Genomic DNA, 24716 nt, shown 5'->3' on the forward strand with positions numbered 1-24716 from the left:
GGTTTTATAGTTCAGTGTTAGTATGTTTTATGGCACTACTATGGTTAAATTCACAGATACACTTTCTAAGCAAGCTTGTTAGTATTAGCTTAAATTCATGGCATTAGTAAGTCAGAGAAGTCATCATTTTGAACTCTCCATTTATGCTACATGTCCATGGCTCAAAAGCTAAAAATGGGCTCTCAAAATTAAAGAACTAATTGTCATAGTGGCCTAAATCAGTTTTCCATGCCATGTATTCTTTAGAGTAAAACTGTAAGTTCATCATCTTAGAAAATATGACCTTCACTTAAAGCCTGTTCTTGAGATGAGCAAATACAGTAAGTGATGACATGTAAAGGACGATATAAACTCCAGCTGTGGTTGTTTATAGACTGAGGTTACAGTGAGCGTGACTCTAACTCTGCACAGGAAGAGGAAACTCTCAAATACTTCAGCTGTATTTCAGCCTGATGCTCAGTCAACTGGACAACATGGCAGTTACAACTCTGTGCTTCAGGATGAGTAAGTGTCTAGTCTCAGGTTTCTGTATGAGTTTATATGACCAGTAGATAATTTTTGAGGAAAAACATCAAGGTTTTTTTTTTTCTTTGTTTATCTAGTGATGGTTGAATTTATCCTGCTGGGAACACAAGTTCAGAAAAGCTGTACGTGGGATCAGGGTGAGTGTGTTTATTTTTTTAAATTTATTAATTTATTTAGAACTCATTCATTCTTTTTGTATAAACAATGTTAAGAGCCAAAACATGTTCTGTATGTGCTTACAATATCATTTAGGATCCTCCATTTTTACTTTTTCATTAAGACATCTCATTATTATTTTTAGGTAAAGTGATTTGTTAATTTTGGATTACTAAATAATACCAGAAGGCATTTTAGTTTAAAAAAAGCATTTACACAGTTTCAGTTTTAACAGTCGGCTGTGTAACTAATAATATTCTTAATTTCAGATGTCGCTGTCCCTCGTGTTACTCCAAACAGACTGCAGCACTTTGAATATGAATCTGTGTCTTTGCATTGTGATGGCTCCACTCAGCTGAGAGGGTTTAGGAATAATGAAGCATTTAGTCCAGCATGTGTAACAAAGAAGACGTCATCGGGTTCCTCCTGTGTGTTTGATAAAGTCTATCAAGGAGACAGTGGAGAGTACTGGTGTGAGGCTAAAGGAGGAGAGTCAAGTAATACTATCAACATCACAGTCGCAGGTATGTGTATCACAGCTGGTTTATACTGCAAATCAATTTGCTTTTCATTCATTCATTGATTTGTATATTTATAACTTATTTATTTGTGAAAAAAATATAGATTTGCACTCGCTTTCATCCCATTGGTAGTTACGAATACCTTCTTAAGGGTTTTAATACTATTATCTGTATGTTCTTGTACCTTGTAATGTTGTGTATAGTAGTAGTAGTTTATTGTATCTCTTTATCGCACTTAAATTTTCAATAATCTTTTCAGATTATCACAAGGAGTGCACATAAGAAAAAAAATATTATCATGTTTTATAAATATTTAGGTGGTTCTGTGATCCTGGACAGTCCGGCTCTTGCTGTGCTTGAAGGCAGCAGTGTCACTCTTCTCTGCAGAAAAAAGACAACTTCCACCAACTTTGCATTTTTCTACAAAGATGATGTCATCTTGGAAAAAAAAGCTGTAGAAAAGATAAACATTTACAATTTTTCCAAGCTAAATGAAGGTCTCTACAAGTGCAGCATCCCTGATGTTGGAGAGTCACCGGAAAGCTGGCTGTCCATGAAAGGTGAGTCATAATAACATATCAGTTTCAATTAGAACAGATACACCTCGTTATTAGGCATTAAGAAAAATAATGTAAATGTATAGACACATAATCAGATCTAGTAATTTGACACTTGGAAGAAAAGTTCAGTTTGTTTGTTTTTTCACTACAAAAAATAAATAAATAAGGAATTATAAGAAGATTGAGCAAATGCTTTATATTCATTGGAACAAATGTTCTCTAAAAATGCTTATTTCTTTCTGTTAATTTATTACAATATGTATAATTTATAAATACAAAAACATTCTGTGTCTAGTGTTACCTGCATTGCCTCATGAAGACACTCGCCCTCATGGTTCTGACTACAAATATGTCATCGCCCTGCTTTGGACTGCCATCATCATTTTGATCATGATACTGGTGACTCTGCTGGTTCGATTTCTTCATACGGAGAAAGGCAGCGGTAAAAATGACTGCTACCTCTAATAAACTGTAGGCAAAAGACTCTCAAATAAACACAAAGTATGAAACACGTAGTAATCTAGTACAATCTGGATTTGACGCTAGATTTCTACAATCCAACTTATTTTTAATTCATTGCTATATTGGCTTACAACTTTAATCAAAGGGTGTTGTAACTCATTTTTTCTGTAAATTAGTGTTTTTTAGTTTTTACTTTTTAATGAAATCTTACATGCCCATATGTTTAACCTCCTAAAACCTGAACTCTTTCATGGCATGCATTTTCAATTTCTATTTGCTATTTGGGCTGATTGGGACCTGATGAATGTAAAAACAAATAATTACCTGATATTTGTTTCTGAGAAAAATGAAATCCACATGTTAGTGCATTTGTTTTAAATTTCTATAGAACAGTGGCAGTATAATATCCTCGTAAGTGGATATCAGGCCCTTGTAGAGCAAAATTTAGTATTGTGGTCTAGACAACCCAAAATGTGATGTCCACATAGGAGGTTGAGGAAATTATATACTACAGTATTGATGAGGAATGAGCGACCAACCACTAAACAGAAAATGGTTGTATGAATGACTGTTAGTCTTCTTTTTTTTCTGACTTTTTGTCATGATAAAAAGCTAAACTTTAATTCATATTTTTTCTTGTATCTTTGTTCATTTCAGGATTTCTGCTTTTCTGTTCATCACCTTTACAAAGGAGAACAACAGCAGCATCCATCTCAATGGAAGCCAATCCAGCAGGTAAATATTAAGTTTGTTACTGTTTTTTCTTTATTTTCTTTCATTTCAAAGCAAAATAGAGGTTTTTTTTGATAATCTGAGATTTACTGCTAGAACTCTAACTTTTGAAATCACCTGTTTTGCATATATACATAGTCATGTTGGAATGATAAGCTTTAATCCATCTTCTCTGTGTCTCTGTTCATGTCAGGATTTCTTGTTTTCTGTTCATCGCTTTTACAAAGGATACTAACAAGCACATCACACTCTGCTGAAGCCAATACAGCAGGTCAGTAGTTTAGAGCAAAATAGTGTCATTGTGTCAACTGATTTTTGTTTTTAAATTGCTAGAAAGATGCGGTTCTTTGTATTTTGTTGTATATGCCTTTGGCATAATTTTTTTTATCTCAGTGTGACAAACACAAAATATGTATGTCTAAATTAATAACACTTTTTTAAAACATGCACTGCTTCTTTTGAGATACTGAAATACTTTTATTATTTATAACAGGTTGACCTCCGAGAATTACGAGAGTCAAATTTGGCAGCAGTAGCGTCATCATGTGACGTTTGAGATATGCTGTATACACACAGGATATTTTTACCTCCCCTCTATGTGTTATATGCAGGGTTTTGTTTTCCATCCATCTGGTGTTTGTGCTAATGTGAACCTGCCTTGGGTCAAACCACAGCATAAATTCACAGACAGAAAATGCATAAAAGTTCAGTCTGTAATATCAGTATTTATAACTGGTTGTGTTATATACAGCTTTTTTTTTTCTTCAGATGAACTTGTGTACTCCACTTTAACCATTCGTGGGGCCCAACAAAATTGCCAGCCAGGTTAGTATCTTGATTTTATTACATTTTAGATCTTTTCAAAATGATGCCAGTACATTTAAATCATATTACTCTTTAAAGCCACTGTAAGACAGTAACTTTAACTTCATCCTCTTACTCAAGATGTTAAACTGAAATGCCAGTCAAAACCGAAATTGTTCATCTATTCTTAGTTTCTTTAATTTTTCTGAAATATTTTCAAAAAAAAAAATTCGCTCAATTTTTTTTTTTTTTTAATCTTCTCAGATTATTGTATCATTTCTCCATTAAAGTACAACATGTGATCTTCTTGTTTTTAGAAGAATCAGACTTGTTGAGCTCCACAGTGACTTCCAGAGGAGGTGAAGTCCCAGGGCTCCCAGTGAAGGAAGATATTTATTCCTCTATCCGGATTGTAAGACTACTGGTCTTTGGCCTTCAGCAGACATTCCTACTTACTATAAACAATTGTTATAGTATAATGTCTCTGTATATCAATGTCAGAGGTTAGCTGTCATCACACAGTGTAACACATTAATGCAGGGAAGTGCGCTGTCATTCCTTTTAAATCTATCATGTGGATCAATGTGAACATTTTTTAAAGACAGCATTAAGGTTCTATACCTGAGGGTTCATTTAAAAATAATTGAATTTGTCATTTATATTCTTGAGTTAAAGGAATATGACACGATTTCTTTTTTCTTTCCAAATTTATTTATTTATTTATTTGAGCAATCAAAATTACTGTCACAAGTTAAATGACAGAACACCAAATCACCAAAGCTGACAAGTTAGAATTGAGCCAAGTTTGGAGTTTTTGCTAAAAGAAATGTAAATTAGTACTAACAAGAGCACACAGAGTGAACAACTCCCTCTGATGGGCATGCAAACATTTGCACATACATTCAGTAAGATTCATGCACTCAGGGATTCCTGGCTATTAGACAGACACAAGGCATAATTTTACAACATCCTCGCATCCAAAACTGTTAAAAACTCTACTCTCACTTGAATCCATGAATAAAAAGTATAACATTAGTTTACAAAAATGCTCTATAAATTCTTTAGTCAGTGACGTGCAATGTTTTAGAAAAATGCAAACATCACAATTTATACAAATGAAACGTCAAACCAAATACAAAAATCTGGTCATGAAAAAGCTACAACATAACACTGAGTACAAGTCATCATCCAGGAATATCCAGAACGCCTCACTTCTTTGCAATAGTAAGTCCTAGTTTTCAACCCTTGGAAGTACTGGAACATGTTTAACGCCACAAAATCACAAAGATGATAAATCATGTTTGGATATCAATAAAGTGGCTGCTAAGAAGTATGGTGAAAATTAACTTCTCCTTCAAGAAAGGACTTTGTAAATACTGCTGATATTGCAGGGTGGGATCAAAAGGGCTCCCCCTGGTGGTTTTCAGAGGTTTGGCATTCTGGGGGTTCTACACTGCATATTTCAATAAATTGCTGCACTTATTTCCAGTTTCAATTTCCTAGTAAAATATAAAGGAATGAGTGGTGGCTTAAGACCTGAACATTAATGTATATTCTTTATTTTGAAAGTTAGCCTCTTCCATTCTGAGAAATGCATTCAATTTGCAGTGGCTGTCATGCATAGTACTTTCAGTGAAGTGGCCATGTAATTGTGCTAGGCCTAAAACAGATGTCTTATTAGTCTGTAGTGGATCAGACTAGTGCTGGTGTAAGGGTGTGAGTGAAGTTATGTACTTGTCTTGTTACCTCTAGAGTAAATTTTGCTTACTAAAGCCTGGGCTTTAAGCTATGTAAAGGATATGTACACCTTTATTTCATGATATTTTATTCTGTCTTACAGACCACAGAGAGCAGTGACACCTGACTCCAAAAGTGGAGGAGTTCTCAATTTAAAGCTGTGCTGAAAATCTGAAAAAGAACAAGAAAAATGTTTGTATATAAAATTATAACTGTAATTTTGAGAGTATATTTTTTTGTTTACCTTTATGGGACCTGCAGCCTTCCCCTGGACGAGAGGAAAGTTTGATTGTTCTACTTGTTGTTCTATATGGTCGGCGCTTGAGTGTCTCCAACTTTCTCACGATGATTAACAGGGTGTGCTATAAAACTAAAACATGTGATCAACAGATAAAATAAATTTCAATCACAATGACAACATTTAGATATAATTCATTTCAATTAAATTGTATTTATATAGCAAAGTCAAAGTTCATTATGTTGTCAAGCAATGTTCCCTCTAAGCTGCGCACGTGCGCAATTGCGCACTGCTGGCACGGTCTCTGCGCACAGAAAATCTGCGTTGCGCACAAAAAAAAATCTAACCTGAATTGAAATTAAAATTAATACTTTAACAATTCTGTTTTGCAGCGTTAGTCAGTGAGTGACTGGCTGCTCCCGTATGTACGGTGTACATTTTAGGACATCGTCAGGTCTCAAGAAAAAAGTTGTCAGGTATCAACCAAAAAAATGTCAGGTCTCAGTTCTCAAGAAAAAAGTTGTCAGGTATCAGACAAAAAATTGTCATGTCTCAGTTCTCAAGAAAAAAGTTGTCAGGTATCAGACAAAAAAATGTCAGGTCTCAGTTCTCAAGAAAAAAGTTGTCAGGTATCAGACAAAAAAATGTCAGGTCTCAGTTCTCAAGAAAAAAGTTGTCAGGTATCAGACAAAAAATTGTCAGGTCTCAGTTCTCAAAAAAAAAAGTTGTCAGGTATCAGACAAAAAAATGTCAGGTCTCAGTTCTCAAAAAAAAAGTTGTCAGGTATCAGACAAAAAAATGTCAGGTCTCAGTTCTCAAGAAAAATGTTGTCAGGTATCAGACAAAAAATTGTCAGGTCTCAGTTCTCAAGAAAAAAGTTGTCAGGTATCAGACAAAAAATTGTCAGGTCTCAGTTCTCAAAAAAAAAGTTGTCAGGTATCAGACAAAAAATTGTCAGGTCTCAGTTCTCAAAAAAAAAAGTTGTCAGGTATCAGACAAAAAAATGTCAGGTTTCAGTTCTCAAAAAAAAAGTTGTCAGGTATCAGACAAAAAAATTGTCAGGTCTCAGTTCTCAAAAAAAAAAAGTTCTCAGGTATCAGACAAAAAAATGTCAGGTCTCAGTTCTCAAAAAAAAAGTTGTCAGGTATCAGACAAAAAAATGTCAGGTCTCAGTTCTCCAGAAAAAAGTTGTCAGGTATCAGACAAAAAATTGTCAGGTCTCAGTTCTCAAAAAAAAAGTTGTCAGGTATCAGAACACAAGGTACCAGACAGAGAGAAAATCTTCCTGCAGGTGGCGGTGTTGTCATGTCCCACCCAATGACTGTATAAAAGATGGACGACACGACAGCTCCCCAAAAATGAAGCCAAAACGTCTCTATCGCCCCCTGGTGTCTGGCTGCAGTATATACGTCATATAAACCCCGCCTCCTCCATGTTAGCGGATGGGACTGGGGTCAGACTAAAATAAATTTATTCTCCTCAGATAATTTTTTTCCAAAGATTCTTTCTTTTGTTATCAATAGTTCTCATCACGCTGATTGATGTTCAAGGGGTCTCCTCTCCCATAAGTTTGATTCTAATTCCTACCGCGGTGATGTTAAATTGGGGTGAAACGTCATCATAACAGCTTTGACTGGCACCTGCAGTCACGGAGAAACTTGCGTATCTCTGTTCGGGAATAGCAGATAGAACGTAGGCTCTGAGAGGAGGGCCAGCGTTTACGCTACGAAAACACGACCGAGTGTTTTAACCTGACAGCCTGAGGTGTTCTTCAGTAAACTGGACTACCCGACAGAAGGACCCGAGGCCCTGCTGCACTTTTTCGGTAAGTTAAACGTGTTTGTCAGCTAATCCGTAACTACCGTCCTTAGCTCGGTCCTGAGACCTAGCTAGCTAAGATGAGGACTCGGCTGTCAGGGTTCGTTTAGCTAATCTGTGCAGGTGAATGAATTTACACCGACTAAAGAAATCAAGAGAAACGCTCCGGGCTACTCAGTCACTAATTACTGTTACTGTACTTTTATTACAAGTATTATACTGTAAAAGCAACAGGCTGCATCCTGCTTCAGCTCCTGTGGAGAGCTGAATATTAAATATGTGCAAACAACAGCATGTTTTCAGTCTCTTGCCACATCTGTAAAGACAATAACTTTAAAAAAAAAAAAAGCTTGTACCTTTTAGCTCCTCATTAATCAGGAACTATGGATTAAAGTACTGTAGTGTACTGTAATACTGAAAAAAATGTAAGAGAAGAACTTCAGATCCTGAGTGTGTGAGGACAGAAGAATCAGCTTTATTTCAATTTTGAGGGATAAAATTTATATTTGAGTTTGATGGTTCTGTTCTCTTTGTGATTACAGGAGCTGCCCTCAGATTCAGACCTCAGCACCACCCAGTGACAGCAGACAGATCATCCAACATGTTCACATGTTAACTGCAAAATGAACTGATGAAAACAATACAAAGGTTAAAGTACCACATGTGCTGTAGTGAAAGCTGCAGCTGTTTTATTGATAAAGTTAAAGACAAAAAAACAAAAGGATTAATCACCCCTGTAACTGTGTCACTATATATCAGCATTAACAGGACCTCAGTTTTTATCTCAGACCTGCACAGCTTCCGTTTTAAACACTTGATGTACTCAGCTGTATAAAGAGCACGTTTGAGTTTCTCTAACACAATTAAATAAAACCTGATGAAGGTCAAAGGTCACAGTTTTTTGCAGATAGTGTGTTATTTACCATAAAGTGATTCAGAGTTATTCATACCAGAGTAACCAGAGAGGATCATATCTTTTTAAATATATAACTTTCTACAGGACTGAATATAATATCTTTATGTAAAAGTCCGGAGCCTCTGGGGAGTATCCGAGTATTTATAACATTACACAAACCAAAGGTCTCCATCACAGTGTTCATGAAATGCTGGGTTTATCCATCTTCTGGGGCGGGCCTACGGAGGAGTGCTGAAGATTTCCCTGTGAGGGAGCTGCTGGTGAAGATCATGAGTCCTGCTTGATCAATGCGATGAGCTTCAGTGTTCCTGGTGTTTCTTAAATGAAGCCTCTTTCAGTGGGTCAACAGAACTTCTGGCACAGGACAGCTGTGATGAAAGAAAGGGAAGAAGTTTCTCCAAACCTCTGGACCCAGGAAACCCAGCTTGGTCCTGATGGTCTCCCTCACTAGTTTCTCTCCAGGGTGAATGTAGCTGTTATACATAATATGGATTATTATTAAATAAAAAGAACAAATTAGACTACACTACTGAAACCTTCTGCTGCTGTTTTTAAAGTTTCCATGTTACCAGGCTGAAGAGATTTAAACAGTTTTAGATCCATTAAACTCACAGTCTTAAATGTTAAAATCTCAAAGGACAGCATTATATTTTTGATATTAACAGTAACTCTGGGCTTCTGTGGAGTGTGTAGCCGATCTCATCGCTGTCTAAAAATGGATTAAAAAAAACATAAGAAGTGCTGAATCCTTCAACAACACAGACTATTAGAGTAGCAGCTGTCTGTGTGAAGCACTTGCTGCAGGGTTGCGCCATGAATGTATTCAGCTGCCAACAAAAAGCAGGACTCAGTGCGGGCAACTGCCATGAGTCTGACGATGTTGGGGTGAGACAGTCTCCTAATAAAACAGAAACATCTCCGAATAAAAAACAAAAAAATCACATTTCACCACTGTCGCTAGCTAGAATGAATTAGCCAGACAAAAATAGTACTGATTTGGTTTCGTACAAAACTAGCTTTCCTTCTCTGATATGTAACTTTCACAACATAACCGCAACTTAATATAACACAACTGTGGCAAAAATATGAACAAAAGTTAAACTTACCTTGTGTCGTTAGGAGCCTGAACCGCGGTAAAACTCCGGTGAGGTCAATGACCTTACGCTCTCCCACTGTCACACGTGGATGACGTATTTGGAAATCAATTCGGGTGGGACATGACAACACCGCCACCTGCAGGAAGATTTTCTCTCTGGTACCTTGTGTTCTGATACCTGACAACTTTTTTTTTTGAGAACTGAGACCTGACAATTTTTTGTCTGATACCTGACAACTTTTTTCTTGAGAACTGAGACCTGACATTTTTTTGTCTGATACCTGACAACTTTTTTTTTTGAGAACTGAGACCTGACAATTTTTTGTCTGATACCTGACAACTTTTTTCTTGAGAACTGAGACCTGACATTTTTTTGTCTGATACCTGACAACTTTTTTTTTGAGAACTGAGACCTGACAATTTTTTGTCTGATACCTGACAACTTTTTTTTTTGAGAACTGAGACCTGACATTTTTTTGTCTGATACCTGACAACTTTTTTTTTTTGAGAACTGAGACCTGACATTTTTTTGTCTGATACCTGACAACTTTTTTCTTGAGAACTGAGACCTGACAATTTTTTGTCTGATACCTGACAACTTTTTTTTTTGAGAACTGAGACCTGACAATTTTTTGTCTGATACCTGACAACTTTTTTCTTGAGAACTGAGACCTGACATTTTTTTGTCTGATACCTGACAACTTTTTTCTTGAGAACTAAGACCTGACAATTTTTTGTCTGATACCTGACAACTTTTTTTTTTGAGAACTGAGACCTGACAATTTTTTGTCTGATACCTGACAACTTTTTTCTTGAGAACTGAGACCTGACATTTTTTTGTCTGATACCTGAGACCTGACATTTTTTTGTCTGATACCTGACAACTTTTTTCTTGAGAACTGAGACCTGACAACTTTTTTTTTGAGAACTGAGACCTGACAATTTTTTGTCTTAAAAACTGACAACTTTTTTCTTGAGAACTGAGACCTGACAACTTTTTTTTTGAGAACTGAGACCTGACAATTTTTTGTCTGATACCTGACAACTTTTTTTTTTGAGAACTGAGACCTGACAATTTTTTGTCTGATACCTGACAACTTTTTTCTTGAGACCTGACGATGTCCTAAAATGTACACCGTACGTATGGGATTAGAACGATGCCATCTTATCCCATAGTCCAGCCAATAATGCGATTTACATTCGTATATACGCAGCTAATCAACGTTGTTGACAGGCTATGACAGCGTCCTTATGTGCCGACACCGGTGTTTTAGCTAGCAAAGCGGCGTGGCTGATGTGAAGTGAAGCCACGTTAATGACAACGTGTAAACCATTGGAGATGTGAGCAGGACAGACGGAACAATTGACGGAAAAAGTGTGGACTTATACCAGTTTTTAAATTGTGTTGATCGGCCACGTAAAACCAGAGTTATGATAAAAATATCTGCAATGTTTGGTTTCCTTGCTGAATACTATCGTTGTTTATATTTACTGCTGGAAGAAACGGTAAAAACTGCGTTTTATAAGAAAAAAGGCTTGAAAGCGCTCTCCGCCTGTGAGCAAAAACAAACTCCACCCCCCTCTCCCTTTCCTATACGTGCAAAAAAGTACCATTCGACCAATCAAAAAATGATATGGCAACGTGGCATCTAGTTGTTAAGAAACGGGAGGAAGTTTTAGGAGTGACGGCGGTGTTTTGAGATGTGAGAGATTTGAGACGTTTAGCGCAAATCTTGTGTAGTTAGTGTGTAGTGTAGTTTTGTTGTGTGTGTCAGAACAATGAGGCGACTGCTGAATGTTACAGGTGTTACAGGAGTGATACATCTCCTGTTGTCAGGCCTGCAGGTATCAGGCTGTTGTTCTCCTTTATCGCATAGTGGACAGAAATTATTTTTGGAGTGGCACAAACAATTTGTGTGGCATCAAATTTGATGCAGAACAGCTGATTGTTCTGTAAATAGTTTGAAATGTTCATTTAAAACTGCCTTGGCTGCATTTAAAAAAATAGCTGCAAAAAACTTTGTTTGCCAAACTGAGTAACTTTTTTGAAGAAGTAACTATATAATTAATTGCCCAGCATTGGTCATTATATACTATATTTTGCAGACAGGACTCTCTCCCAGACCACAGACTCATACTCATAATACAAGTCAGAGCTTTATAAAAAAAATAAATAAATAAAAAATTAAGTTGTGTTTTCGAAATTGGAGTTCAGGTTATTTTTACTTCCAATAGTGTTAACATACTGCACAGGTCAATGACTAGAATTTTTTACATTTTCATTGTAAGTGGGCTAAAGCAGTTAATTAAAAGTAGTCTAACATAAATGTAAATGCTGTAATTTGATTATTTTAATAAACCATGTAACTTGGATGGATTAGATGCCGGCGTGGCCACAGTGCACACGTCTGATGTCGCTCACAGTGGTCCAAGGGATCGCTCAGGGAGTTTGTGTGTTCGCTCAGACACGTGAAAAATTAGAGGGAACATTGTTGTCAAGTAAAGATTGTATTATTGTACAAAGAAAACCCCAACAATAAAAAAAAAACCCATGTGAGTCCAGTTCCTTGGTTACAGTGGGGAGGAAAAACTCCCATTTAACAGGAAGAAACCTCCAGCAGAATCAGGCTCAGGGTGGCCATCTGCTGCGACCAGTTGGTGCATATAACAGCATTAAAGTTACACATTTTAAAATTGCTCTGTCGTACACACACATACACATATGGGTGCCTTGCAATTTGCTTTGTCTCACCAGCTGTTGATGTAAACATAAATTTAAACTAATTCTTTAAAAATAAAAATAAAATCAGAAAGCACAGCACTGATTTTTGGGCTGTTCCTTGACTTCTTTCTGAGGCTCCTTCAGTCTCTTTTTCTTCTGCTTGGACGGACTCTTGATGTGAGAAATCTGCAAGTCAGAAGCATTAAGGAATGTGAGACATGCTGTTTTTAAGGCACACGAGTAATTACACAACACAGTCACAGATGCCAATAGTTTAAATTTTAAAAATTGGTGAAATATATTAATTAACAATGAATTTGAATTTTTTTTAGATTTGTTTCTTCCTTAAAGTAGACAGACATTTTTTTATTATTATTTGACATTTAATCAGATCATTAATTAATAATAAATGGTTGTTTTCTTTGTTGGCGTTGGATTTCCTGACCATGTAATTGCAGTTCCTTTTCTCAAACGTAATAAAATAATATGTGTGCGCTCCTCACTGGTGAACAAATTAAAAACACAAACCTTCTCTGCTTTGATCGGCAAGGTCTGAACTTTTTTCTCAGTTTCTTCTTTTTTCTGTTTCTCCTCCTGGAGTTGAATAAAAAGACTCATGAGACCAGATTATACACTTGCTGTCATGGTCTTTGACCCAGTGTTTAGTCTTCTAGACTTTTTTTTTTATTTATTATTGCTTTGATCTTGAATAGTGTGCTATGTTTCCTAGTTTAGTTTTCTTGTGCTTTTAAGTTTCTGATTATTTTGCTTTGAGCATATCATTGTGCATTTAAATAAATGCTTTACAGACACTGCTTAGATACATGACACAGTCTAAATTATTTTCATTATATCAAAAATATTAATAATAATACTCCTTTATACCAACATTGGTTTACAACTGCATCACTCAGCTGAAGAATTGGTACATATTAATTATGGGTTTGGTATCTACAATAAAAATATTTTTATTAATTGAAAAGTAAAATTTGTACTTTTCATCTGTTTCAGTGTACAGAAACAGTCAGATGTGCAGACATTTGTTACCAATGTTTCTCTTCCAGCACTTTACATTAAACTGGGAAAGAGACTTTTTTTAAGATGTGTGACTTTTGTTTTTCTTTCTTCTTTTATCCCCCTTTTCAATATTTCAGGCTTATCTACTATGGAAACATTTTTATGTCATACATTTATTGAAATCATTGATTTCTTTATCAACTTCAGTGTGTAGAAATTGCACATTAACAAAACAGTTTTATAAAATAAAGATTACATTACTAAAGTTTCCTTCCTAGCACTTCATATTTCAGAAACTGATAATGAAAAGATGAAACTCCTGCGTTTTGAACTTAAATATTTCCTTTAGTTTCTCCATTTTCCTCTCAATGTGCTGCCTTTTCTCTCTCTCCTGATGGAGCTGATTTTTCATTTCAGAATGTTTTTCCTTTAACTGCACATTAAAAGACATGAACAAAGTAAAAATGGGAGACATGAAAGAACGAATGTAAATAAAGTAAAACAAATAACTAAATTTGCCTGTTGAAATTAAAAGCATCTTTTCTTTACTCTTTACCTCTTCAAAACCTATAAGGAGATACCCTTTAAATCATATTTAAGTTCTGCTTATAAAATAAAAGATTTGATAAGACGTTAGTCAGTAAACCTGTTATTAAGGGAGGCTGTCATTGATGGTTTAATTTTTCTTGGTTAGTGTCATAAAGATAGAGATAAAAGCTGACAACAGGTAAGTGGCTCATGACTAAATTAAAAACACAAACCTCTTTTTCAGTTGGCAACATCTGAACTTGTTTCTCAGGTTTCTCCCTTCTCTGTTTCTCCTCTTGGAGCTGAAGAAAAAGTGAAAAAGACTCATAAGAACAGACTACACACATGTTCTTTTAAAAGGTCATAATACAATGAAATCACACCTCTCTTAAATTAACACGTTTTGTTTCTTGTTCTTGTTTCTCAACAGAAAGTCAGAAAGTAGCAGGTTGATCACATTAAACACGTCACTTCAGCTGCTGTGCTACCAACCACTTCACAGAAAGTCACAGAGAGGTACACACAGAGTGTGCTGGTCTGATCATCGGGAGTATGACAGCCATCACATATGTCCATGATGATCTTTGTATACTCAGATACTTACACTGACCTTTGATTCCAGTGTAAGGATCGTCTGCCTCAGCTTCGTAATGATTTCATCCTTCTCCCTCTCAGATTTGATCATCTGTCAGAAATAAAGTCAGACAGATGTTGATGTTTCTGCAGCGCTTTGTTGATAAAAGTGACAAAATTATTGAAGCTTCACACTGTGAACAACATGTTTCCAACCACAGTGCCTCAGAGTTAATATTGAAATACATGTAACGTGTTCTACAGCATAATGAACTGTGAGTTGATGCAATAAATGACGCTCAGATTAGGGTCAATCTTTTTCACACAAGTGTCTCTGCTCCTTTCCATCAGCTGCACCTTCAAAGACAGCAAAACATGCACATAATGTCTGCAGGATGTGGTAGACAGCAGCCTGACGCACAGCTGTAATTCAACAAAATGAACAACAGCAAGCTGCATAATTCATGTTTGCTCTGAATTATGTCAATGTTGAGGCAAGTGGTGATATTTCTATGAATTTTCTGTGCTCCCCTGGTCCTTTCTCTCTATAACTGGTTAACATAACCTCTGTTTGAAACAGCTGTGCTTTTTGGCTCAATAAAAAGCTGGAGCAGAACTGATCCTTTAGATCCTGGAGACAATAAGGTTCTACACCAGTGAGGAAAAATTATTTAGCAGATGAAGAACATGCTGGACATGTTTAAATATGTTTCATATGACAGTGATAGACAGCTGAGTATCAAATGATGAAATTAACCTCCTGTTTGTTGGACTCAAGTTGATCCCTGATGGTGTTTATTTCACTCTCCCTCATACTTTTCTCACTGATGCTGTCAGAAAGCTGCAATTGAGAAGATAAAATTAGAGAGATGAGATGAAAAAACATATTTTTTTATATGTGAGTGATTAATTGAATGATTGTGTTATATAGAATTAAGACCCTGATCATTTTGTTCTAATTCCTAAAGTTTCCTCCATAACTCTTTACATTACAGAGATACAGAGAGTTGGGTCAGTAAATTCAGGATATTTATAACTGAAACACAAACCTCCTGATTTTTGGACTCCAGCTGCTTCTTCAGCTCCTCTAATGTTTCTTTCTCCTGCTGGAGCTGATTGATGATTTCAGTATTCTTCTTCTCCAACTGCAGGTGAAATGTTACATGAAGAAAGACCAGAAGGAAGAAATGCACATGTTTAAGACACAATAATAATAACATTTTATTTAAGTTGTAAATATGTTTTAGTAACAGTTTTAGTATTAAATGTAAAAAGATAAAATAAAGATGAAAAAAATATTTGAAAAATGTACCTCGTTGAGTTTTGCTTCTTGTTCCACATTCCTCTTCTTCTCATCCTGGAGCTCATTTTCCAGCTGCAGACAAGAGGGAGAGACATCACAGCTTTTAATAGACAAAGACACACAAAACATATAACAAATAACAAATATCAACCTTTTCTTTATCATTCTGCAGGTCGCCAAGTTTATTTTCAGCATCCTCCCTCCTCTGTTGTTCCTCCTGGAGCTGCTGCCTTGAAGTTATTGGCAACTTCCATTGAGAGATGGCAGAGATTACAAGATAATACAGTTTTTCAAATTCACATTAAGTTAATGTGGACAACATGACATTAGTACTTTACAGTACAGCTAAACAGGGGTGATAATTGGATAATAAAAAATAATAAATGGAAGGAGAGAAAGAGAGAATAAAGTGAATAATAAACACCATTTAATTACCAGAGTTATAACGAGGGTTTGGTCTAACACATGACTTTGTAAAATATTAGTGTAATCACATTACATTTTGCTGTAGCACAGTGATGTCACACATTACTTTTCTAATTACCTTTCCACATAACAGTATTTTTTAACCCTAGAATCTGTACATCTAATACAGATTGTCTGTACTTCTGATGTTGTTGTTAAGATGAAGATTTATGTCACTCTGTGCGACTGCAGTCGAGGTTCATGTTGTTAAACGGTAATTATATCAAAGTGCGTTTCAGGCCTTGTTATGGACAGCACAAAAGTAACATAACACATGGTGTAACAGATTACTCACTCAAAGTGATAAGTAATTTAACACATTACTTTAAAGTGTAATGTGAGTTACAGCATGAGCCCAACACTAGTTACAACCACATCAGTAGATCTGCTCAAATGATATAAAACACAATGACATGGTCAAAAACTTTTACACTTAGCCTACTGAGCATAAATGAGCCTATCTAAGTGAGAAATCGGTGGTAACATTTTGTTTGATTAGTATTCAATTTCCTGAAAACCAATGAACATCTTGATATTGTGTGTTTATCTACTCACAAGTTAATTCTGCTTCTCAGTTTTTCCTCTTACCTTCGTATTGAGTTGCTCTTTCTCTCTGTCTTCGTCAGTGGAAACTTGAAAATCTCCAATGTGATCCTTTGGCCTTCTGTCGGTCTCTTTTTGAAATTAAAATGAAATAAGAAGGAAATGCCAAAACTTGGATTATAATATTAAAACTCTCATCAGAGTCTCAATGAAAACATTGATTCATAGTAGCGGTAAAGAATAATTAACCAGTGACTTACTGATGTGTTTCCTCTTTCTACGTACAAGAACAACAACTGATAAAATTAACAAGATGATGCAAAGAGCCAAACTAACAGGCGAAGTGTCTGTGACTGAGGGAGAACTGGACAGGATAACAAAGAAATCCTCTGAAATCATAAAAAACACAACATTTCAATAAAACTGGAGTTCAGATAAGGCTTTATATCATAAATGTAATAATATAATTTGAACCTGGAACATGTATGTGTGTCTGTCTGCTCTGGTTGGTGTTCCTCTGTTGGACTCTGCAGGTGATGTTGTTGCTGTGTCTCTTCTCCACAGTCACTCTGCTGCTGACAGTATAGAGGTCATCAGGACCTCTGAGGGTCTCTGTAGGTCCAGCAGAGAGGAGGTTTCCCTCACCGTCCAACCACAGCAGCTCAGGCTCTGGATACCAGCCTGCAGACTCACACTGTAACACCACCCTGCTACTGGTTTTGTCAGTCCCTGATAAACGGATGACAGGTGAGGTGGCAGCATCGGATGCTGAGCAAAAAGAGTAAAAAAAAGATATTAATAGTTGAAAAAAACATTTTGTACACTAATTCACAATTATGAAATTATTATTATTGCAAAATTCCGATTTGTTTGGTTTTTTCTCTTTGTAAAGTTAATAAATAAACATTTCTGGGATAAAATCTTTCCTCATCCTACACAAATATGAATTTTCACTGTAACTAAATCCACTACACCATGAACATGTGATGTGTATCTACTTACCAACCACAAGATTAACAAAAGATATTTTCTCCATTAAAGGAAAGCTGCATTCATATGTTCCTTCATCAGAGAGTTTTACTCTGGAGAGTTTCAGTGAAATGTTTCCACGCTTCAGTTCATTGATGAACAGTGATGATCTTCCCCTGTATGAAGGATTTCTTGCATTCACCAGATCCTGACCGGATCGCCACACATGGACAAATCTTGGGTTCAAGTCAGATCTTGTCCACTCCAATATCTCAGCTGTCACATCCTCTGCAGGCTCCACGTGACATGGTAAAATAACATCATCATCAACTAATGCAACTACTGGCTGATGTGGACCAACCACCTGAGACTCCGCTGTAGACAGGAGACAAAAGAAAGAAAGAAAGAAAGAAAGAAAGATGTGTTTATTAATTTCTGCAGCAGGAGTGAATGCATATATCAAACTTAAAGATGACACTCAGCATAGAGCATTATCTGTCTTTATTTTTTTTAATCTTGGTTACCATAAAAATGTCAAAAACTTATGTTTCACTAAAGAATTAAATAAAAAAATGCAGGCAGGAAACAAAAAAAGCACCAAAGTACAAATTACTATTTGAACCAAATGTAACAAATTTGCACCTGTATGGTTTTTATACAGTCTTGCTGCAAAAAAAGTGAGTACATTAGCACCAATGATAATAAAAGATATAATGCATGTAACATCAAACTTACCTTTATTTAGGTATATTAGAAGATGGAAAATGAAAATACTGAAGACTCTGACTGGAGAAAGGGAGAGGGCATCTATATGTGGAAGCATCCTCCTCTGAAAATACATCAAGTGTGGCCACAAAAGTTCATTAATATAATAATAATTTGGTCATTTCATATCTAAAATCAACTTATTCAAGACTAAAAACGTATTTTAGATGTTATTTCAGTATATTAAGTACCTTCATGAGGTCATCAACATGACGTTCACTTAACATGTTATTGCTCTCCAGTAACTCCAGAGTTAAAGCAACAGACATAAAGTTGTTGATTAAAGCAAACCCATTATTTTGCATTAGTGCCAAATTGCAGATTAGAGAATAACCTTTGATCAGTGCTATCTCTGTTCTTGAAATAACCTCTGTATGACTTTTCATAGATACTGTACCGAGTTATTCAATAGAATATCTCTGCTCACACCTCTACAGTATACTTTAACTATAAAAACTTTATTTTCTGCTCTCCAGTCAAATATTTAAAATCTCGGTGATTCATTTCTAAAACATTTGATAACATTTACAAAGATCTATTCATGACAATGGAATAAATTATACAATAATTAGACTTTATAACTAGACATCAGAAAAGCATGTAGAACTTGAACACACTAAATACACAATTTGAAAGAGACTTACCTGTGGAAAGTTGTGTGAGACAACAAGGGTGAAGTCTGAAAATCATTAACCTGCGGCCTGAACTTACTTTGGCTTATCAACTGCAGATCCCTCATATATGCTCAGATTTATGGAAAAAATAGGCTCAAGTTCTTCTTAATCAAAGTATAATGCTGGAAAAATATGAATTTATCAGGTTCTGGTCCAATCTGGTTAGATCAGGTATACACTGTGTCAAATGCTGAACTTTGAGCCTGTTATAAAATAATCGAGCTGAAACCATATCTGTCTTTACGGTGTTCAAAAAGGGGGGAAGCGTTCACATGTTGTGTTATCTCAGCTATCATACTGAAGGTGGCAGTACAGGACTGATATTTGAACACACACTGATAAGCTACTCAGGGGTGTTTTAAATGATCCATTTCAGTGTCACAGGGGTGCCGGAGCCTTTCCCAGCTGTTACAGTGTGAGCAGGGGTGCCACCAGGGATTTGGGTTCCTGTGATCATCACAGCCTTGCCGTATTGGTCCATTTGATCGACCTTTGTTGTTATTATTTATTTTATTTTCAGTTGTTAAACACGGGACAGACATTGCTGGGGGATAGGAAAGGAAGAAAGCAAGATGAAGGAAGAGAAAAACAGAAGGGAAGATGGACAGTGAGAAAGGGCACTTAAGAAGAAAAAAAATTCTCCCAGATCACCTGTTGAGAGAGAAAAAAAGAGAAAACAAGCAAAAAAGAGAGCAACATAATAAACATGACACCATTGCATTAATCTTGCTAAGTGTAAATAACAGTAAATAATAAATATTGAATGTGTTTGTGCAGCACGCAGGACCGACAGTGCACAATGTGCTTTGAGGTAGCAGCCAAGAAAGGTGTAGTTTGTGTCTATGAACAGTGAACATCCATGTGCACACCTGTGTGGATGAGCACGCCAGAGGGGCATCTGTGCCACCCTCCTGGGAAGAGCTGAGGAGAGCCCCAGTTGAGGGGTTACCCAGCAGCCACAGAGCAGAAGCCAGAGGGGGCTGCAGTGACGTGCCCGCGGGCTCTGCCGGCAGCCACCTGGCTGGGCCACCAGAGCGAACCGAGCCGCAGGCCCAGAGGCTGGAGGTCTGAGGGCCCCCCACACCCCGGAAGAGGCCCAACCAGACCTCGGGTGCCTGGCCACATCAAGCAGACACCGGGAGTGAGCAGGTACATACCTGAGCGCCCAGCCCCGGACACCAAGAGCCACCAACGCACCGACACCTGAGGGCATCAGCTACCAGCAGGGAGCGTGCTGGGGGAGATAGGCCTCCATACTTTGGAGGGCCTGAGATGTTCCCAGAGAGGTGGAGTGTAAGACCTGACCTGAGATATAGACACAGATAAACAGGCACACACAGACACAAACAAATCAAATCAAATCACTTTTATTGTCACATCACATGTGCAGGTACGCTGGTACAGCACATGCGAGTGAAATTCTTACGTGCAAGCTTCACAAGCAACAGAGGTGTGCGAAATACAATACAATAACATAAGAACAAGCAAAATATAAGAATGGGTAATCTGAGGATTATAACAACAAATATATGTACAAATATAAGAGTGTATGCGCATTACTGAATATGTACAGGGTGGGCCATTTATATGGATACACCGTAATAACATGGGAATAGTTGGTGATTTTAAAAGTCCTGTTTGTGGCACATTAGTATATGTGAGGGGGCAAACTCCTCAAGATGGGTGGTGACCATGGTGGCCATTTAGAAGTCGGCCATCTTGGATACAACTTTTGTTTTTTCAATAGGAAGAGGGCCATGTGACACATCAAACTTATTGGTAATGTCACAAGAAAAACAATGGTGTGCTTGGTTTCAACATAACTTTATTCTTTCATGAGTTATTTACAAGTTTCTGACCACTTATAAAATGTGTTCAGTGTGCTGCCCATTGTGTTGGATTGTCAATGCAACCCTCTTCTCCCACTCTTCACACACTGATAGCAACACCGCAGGAGAAATGCCAGCACAGGCATCTAGTATCCGTAGTTTCAGGTGCTGCACATCTCGTATCTTCACACCATAGACAATTGCCTTCAGATGACCCCAAAGATAAAAGTCTAAGGGGGTCAGATCAGGAGACCTTGGGGGCCATTCAACTGGCCCACGACGACCAATCCACTTTCCAGGAAACTGTTCATCTAGGAATGCTCAGACCTGGCACCCATAATGTGGTGGTGCACCCTCTTCCTAGAAAACCTCAGGGAACGTGCCAGCTTCAGTGCATAAAGAGGGAAACACATCATCATGTAGCAATTTCAAATATCCAGTGGCCTTGAGGTTTCCATTGATGAAGAATGGACCCACTATTGTTGTACCCCATATACCACATCAAACCATCACTTTTGTTGTTCCAAAAGTCTTGGAGGGATCCATCCAATGTGGGTTAGTGTCAGACCAATAGCGGTGGTTTTGTTCACATAAATGTTTGCCTCATCACTGAACAAAATCTTCAGCGTCAACTGAGGGTCCTGTTCCAATTTTTGTTTTGCCCATTCTGCAAATTCTGTGCACCGATCTGGGTCATCCTCGTTGAGATGCTGCAGTAGCTGGAGTTTGTAAGGGTAAGTAGCTAATATCCGCCGAAGGGATGTTCACCAACCATTCCCATGTTATTATGGTGTATCCATATAAATGGCCCACCCTGTATACTAAATATTTATATCAACGTGTGTGTACATAAAATAAAGTAAAATAAAATATACAGAGGTTGGTAGTTGGATATTGTGCAAAACAAGTGGCATTTATATACAGTATGGAGTGCATAATGTTGAAGTTCCGTTAAGTGAAGGTGAGGTGTCTATGAAGTGTTCAGCAGTCTAATGGCCTGATGGAAAAAGCTGTCTCTCCGTCTGCTGGTACGGGACTGGATACTGCAGAACCTCCTTCCTGATGGAAGTAGTCTGAACAGTTTATGGCTGGGGTGACTGTAGTCTTTGATGATCCTCCCCGCTTTCCTCAGGTACCGCTTCCTGTAGATGTCCTGGAGGGAGGGAAGCTCACCTCCAATTATCCTTTCTGCACACTGCACCACTCTCTGGAGAGCTTTGTGGTTGTAGGCGGTGCTGTGGCCATACCAGGTGGTGATGCATCCAGTAAGGATGCTCTCAATGGCACAGCGGTAGGTCCTGAGGATGCGGGGGCTCATGCCGAATCTATTCAGTCTCCTGAGAAAGAAGAGGCGCTGCTGTGCCTTCTTCACTGTTTTGTTTATGTGTACTGACCACGTAAGATCCTCCGCCAGATGTACACCAAGGAACCGGAAGCTGCTCACTCTCTCCACAGCAGCGCCGTTGATGGTGATGGGGGTGTGTACTTCTCTGCACCTCCAGAAGTCCACTATCAACTCCTTTGTCTTTGCGACGTTGAGGGTGAGATGGTTGTCTCGGCACCAGTGTGTCAGGGTGCTGACCTCCTCCCTGTAACCCGATGGTATTGAATGCTGAGCTGTAGTCTACAAACAGCATTCTCACATACGTGTCTCTCTTTTCCTGCTGTGAGGGGGCAGTATGTAGTGTCAGGGCTATGGCATCATCAGTGGACCTGTTGTGGCGGTATGCGAATTGTAGAGGGTCCAGTGAGTCGGGTAGCATAGAGCAGATGAAGTCCCTGACCAGCCTCTCGAAGCATTTGCTAACGATGAGGGTCAGGGCTACCGGTCGCCAGTCGTTCAATGTTGAGATGGTGGAGGATTTGGGTACAGGGACGACAGTGGCCATTTTGAAGCAGGCTGGGACTGCAGACAGAGAGAGGGAAAAGTTGAAGATGTGTGTAAACACTCTAGCCAGCTGAGCATGACTTGAGGATGCGGCTGGGGATCCCGTCCGGACCAGTAGCTTTGCGTGCGTTCACCTTCCTGAAGCACTTCCGCACACTTCCTCAGACACAGTGTGCAAACTGACGTCATTCGTGGTGTGCCCACTGTCCAGTCTCGTGGTGTTCGCTGTGTCGAATCTAGCGTAGAATGCGTTTAGATCCTCACATAGATAGGCCGTGGTCTGTGGTGTGCGTGCATTCCCACCCTCATGCACACATATACAAATATTCACCCAACGTAAAGATAGACACAAATGGACATTGCCTGCACCCTGGTGACACACCTGCACCCCAGGGCTCTGCATGTGTGGGTGGCTGTGGTGGAGCGGGAAAAAGAAGGCAGTCGGTGATGGGGAGGAAAGGAAGAGAAGGGCAAGTAGCCCCTCCCTGGGTCCAGCTCCCCCCCACTGACCCCAGTAGGCACTTGCGCCCTCTGGAATCCACCAAGGCAAGGGGGCCCAGGTCCGCCAAGCCTGGGCCCCCTTGCTGTGATTGCATTGTTATATCATCTCTTGTAAAAGAGCATGTCTCCAGTCATGTGTCCTTTCACTTGCTGTTGGAGAAACCCTGAAAAACAAAAGTCCAAAAGTCAGGGACTTCATCTCTGTGTTATTATCCTCCTGAATGTCCTTCTAAGCATAAAAAACATAAAAGCAAAATGCAAAAATGTTTTAAAAAAAGCCATTCCAGAAGATATGTTTCCCGGTGCCTTGGACTAGAGGACATTGCATGTGATGTAAACATAGAAGGATCCAAACTTCAAGTACTGGTGTTTATTCACACACATCAAAACAAACACAAGTGCTTATTTCCAAGTCAAAACAAAATAGCAATTTCACTGAGGGAAAAAAAAGAAATCAGTCTACATTGTGTCGTCTCTCTGGCTACAAAATTTCATCTACATCACATGCAATGTCCCCTAGTCCAAGGTACCGGAGAAAATATCTTCTGGAATGGCGTATCCAGGCCTGACATGATGCCTGGTCAATATCCCCACATGCCTCCTCCATTGCCTGTAAAAGGGCTATACGTTGATGGGGATGATGGTCATAGACCTTCCAGCGCCAGGCAGAGAAGAACTCTTCAGTTGGATTCAAAAATGGTGAGCATGGGGGGAGGCTGAGTACAGTGAAGAGTGGGTGATCTTTAAACCAGTTGCGGACCAAAGCAGCCCTATGGAAACTAACATTGTCCCATATGATTCAATTCAATTCAATTTTATTTATATAGCGCCAAATCACAACAAAAGTCGCCTCAAGGCAAACGTCGCCTCAAGAGCAGACCAGATGACGTGTCTGGTCTGCTCTGGTCTCTGAACATTAGTGAGCATGTCATGTAAGGTGTCCAAGAATGTAACAATATGTGCAGTGTTATATGGGCCCGGGGTTGCATGATGGGGAACAACACTATTTTGACTTATAGCTGCACACTGATTGATTATGGCACGGTGTCCAATAATGTTCCTGCCGCGTCTCCTTGTCTTAGTGAGGTGAAAACCAGCCTCATCCACAAAAAACTGCTCGTGACCCATGGCATCTGCCTCTATCTCCATCACTTTATAGACAAGACAAAACAAATTCAGCACAGCAGGTACATGCACAGCACTACAGTATGCACTGCCAGATTCAGTACCAATGATACTATAGCTTACCTGCACATAGTCATTGTGCCGTTATGGGTGCATGTCTGATGCAGGGGCTTTAACACCTTTCTTATATCACCACTCTGAAGACAGATGTCGTCAGCAAGCTCTCAAATTTTTACAGGTGTGCAATTT

At 38.3% G+C, this 24716-nt stretch overlaps 2 protein-coding genes and 1 long non-coding RNA gene across 3 annotated transcripts in view; 2 read left to right on the top strand and 1 right to left on the bottom strand.

The window, feature by feature from the left end:
• The first annotated feature begins 473 nt into the window (after positions 1 to 473).
• Positions 474 to 24716, top strand: part of LOC146390165 (Fc receptor-like protein 5) — a 70539-nt gene continuing 46296 nt past the window's right edge. The window contains exons 1-4 of the mRNA XM_084920883.1: positions 474 to 504; positions 603 to 662; positions 951 to 1205; positions 1520 to 1762. Coding sequence (XP_084777009.1) covers positions 474 to 504; positions 603 to 662; positions 951 to 1205; positions 1520 to 1762 — 589 coding nt within the window. The remainder of the gene's footprint in view (positions 505 to 602; positions 663 to 950; positions 1206 to 1519; positions 1763 to 24716) is intronic.
• LOC146390166 (uncharacterized) lies at positions 7169 to 8447 on the top strand. Its single transcript, XR_014799800.1, has 2 exons — positions 7169 to 7560; positions 8096 to 8447. It is a non-coding gene; the product is annotated as an uncharacterized LOC146390166 (long non-coding RNA).
• On the bottom strand, positions 12103 to 19818 carry LOC146390167 (putative butyrophilin subfamily 2 member A3). The gene is made up of 12 exons (XM_084923202.1): positions 18421 to 19818; positions 17719 to 18060; positions 17191 to 17484; positions 16977 to 17105; positions 16762 to 16847; positions 15718 to 15780; positions 15455 to 15550; positions 15163 to 15246; positions 14443 to 14517; positions 14066 to 14134; positions 12816 to 12881; positions 12103 to 12473 (listed from the first exon to the last, which is right to left on the bottom strand). Exons 1-12 carry the CDS (start codon positions 18524 to 18526, stop codon positions 12372 to 12374), a joined length of 1512 nt encoding a protein of 503 aa, XP_084779328.1. The 5' UTR covers positions 18527 to 19818; the 3' UTR covers positions 12103 to 12371.

This window comes from Perissodus microlepis, chromosome 3 (assembly GCF_051167445.1).
Source record: "Perissodus microlepis isolate ML-2025 ecotype Zambia chromosome 3, ASM5116744v1, whole genome shotgun sequence".
Taxonomy (NCBI): Eukaryota; Metazoa; Chordata; class Actinopteri; order Cichliformes; family Cichlidae; genus Perissodus; species Perissodus microlepis.

Excerpts from the sequence above, each read along its gene's own strand:
- LOC146390167 (XM_084923202.1), bottom strand. The coding sequence starts at position 18,526 with ATGTATTTTCAGAGGAGGATGCTTCCACATATAGATGCCCTCTCCCTT. Across the intron at positions 15,551-15,717 it reads AAGAAGCAAAACTCAACGAG|TTGGAGAAGAAGAATACTGA; the intron begins GTACATTTTTCA and ends TTTCACCTGCAG. Across the intron at positions 12,882-14,065 it reads TGTTGCCAACTGAAAAAGAG|GAGGAGAAACAGAAAAAAGA; the intron begins GTTTGTGTTTTT and ends ATTCAACTCCAG.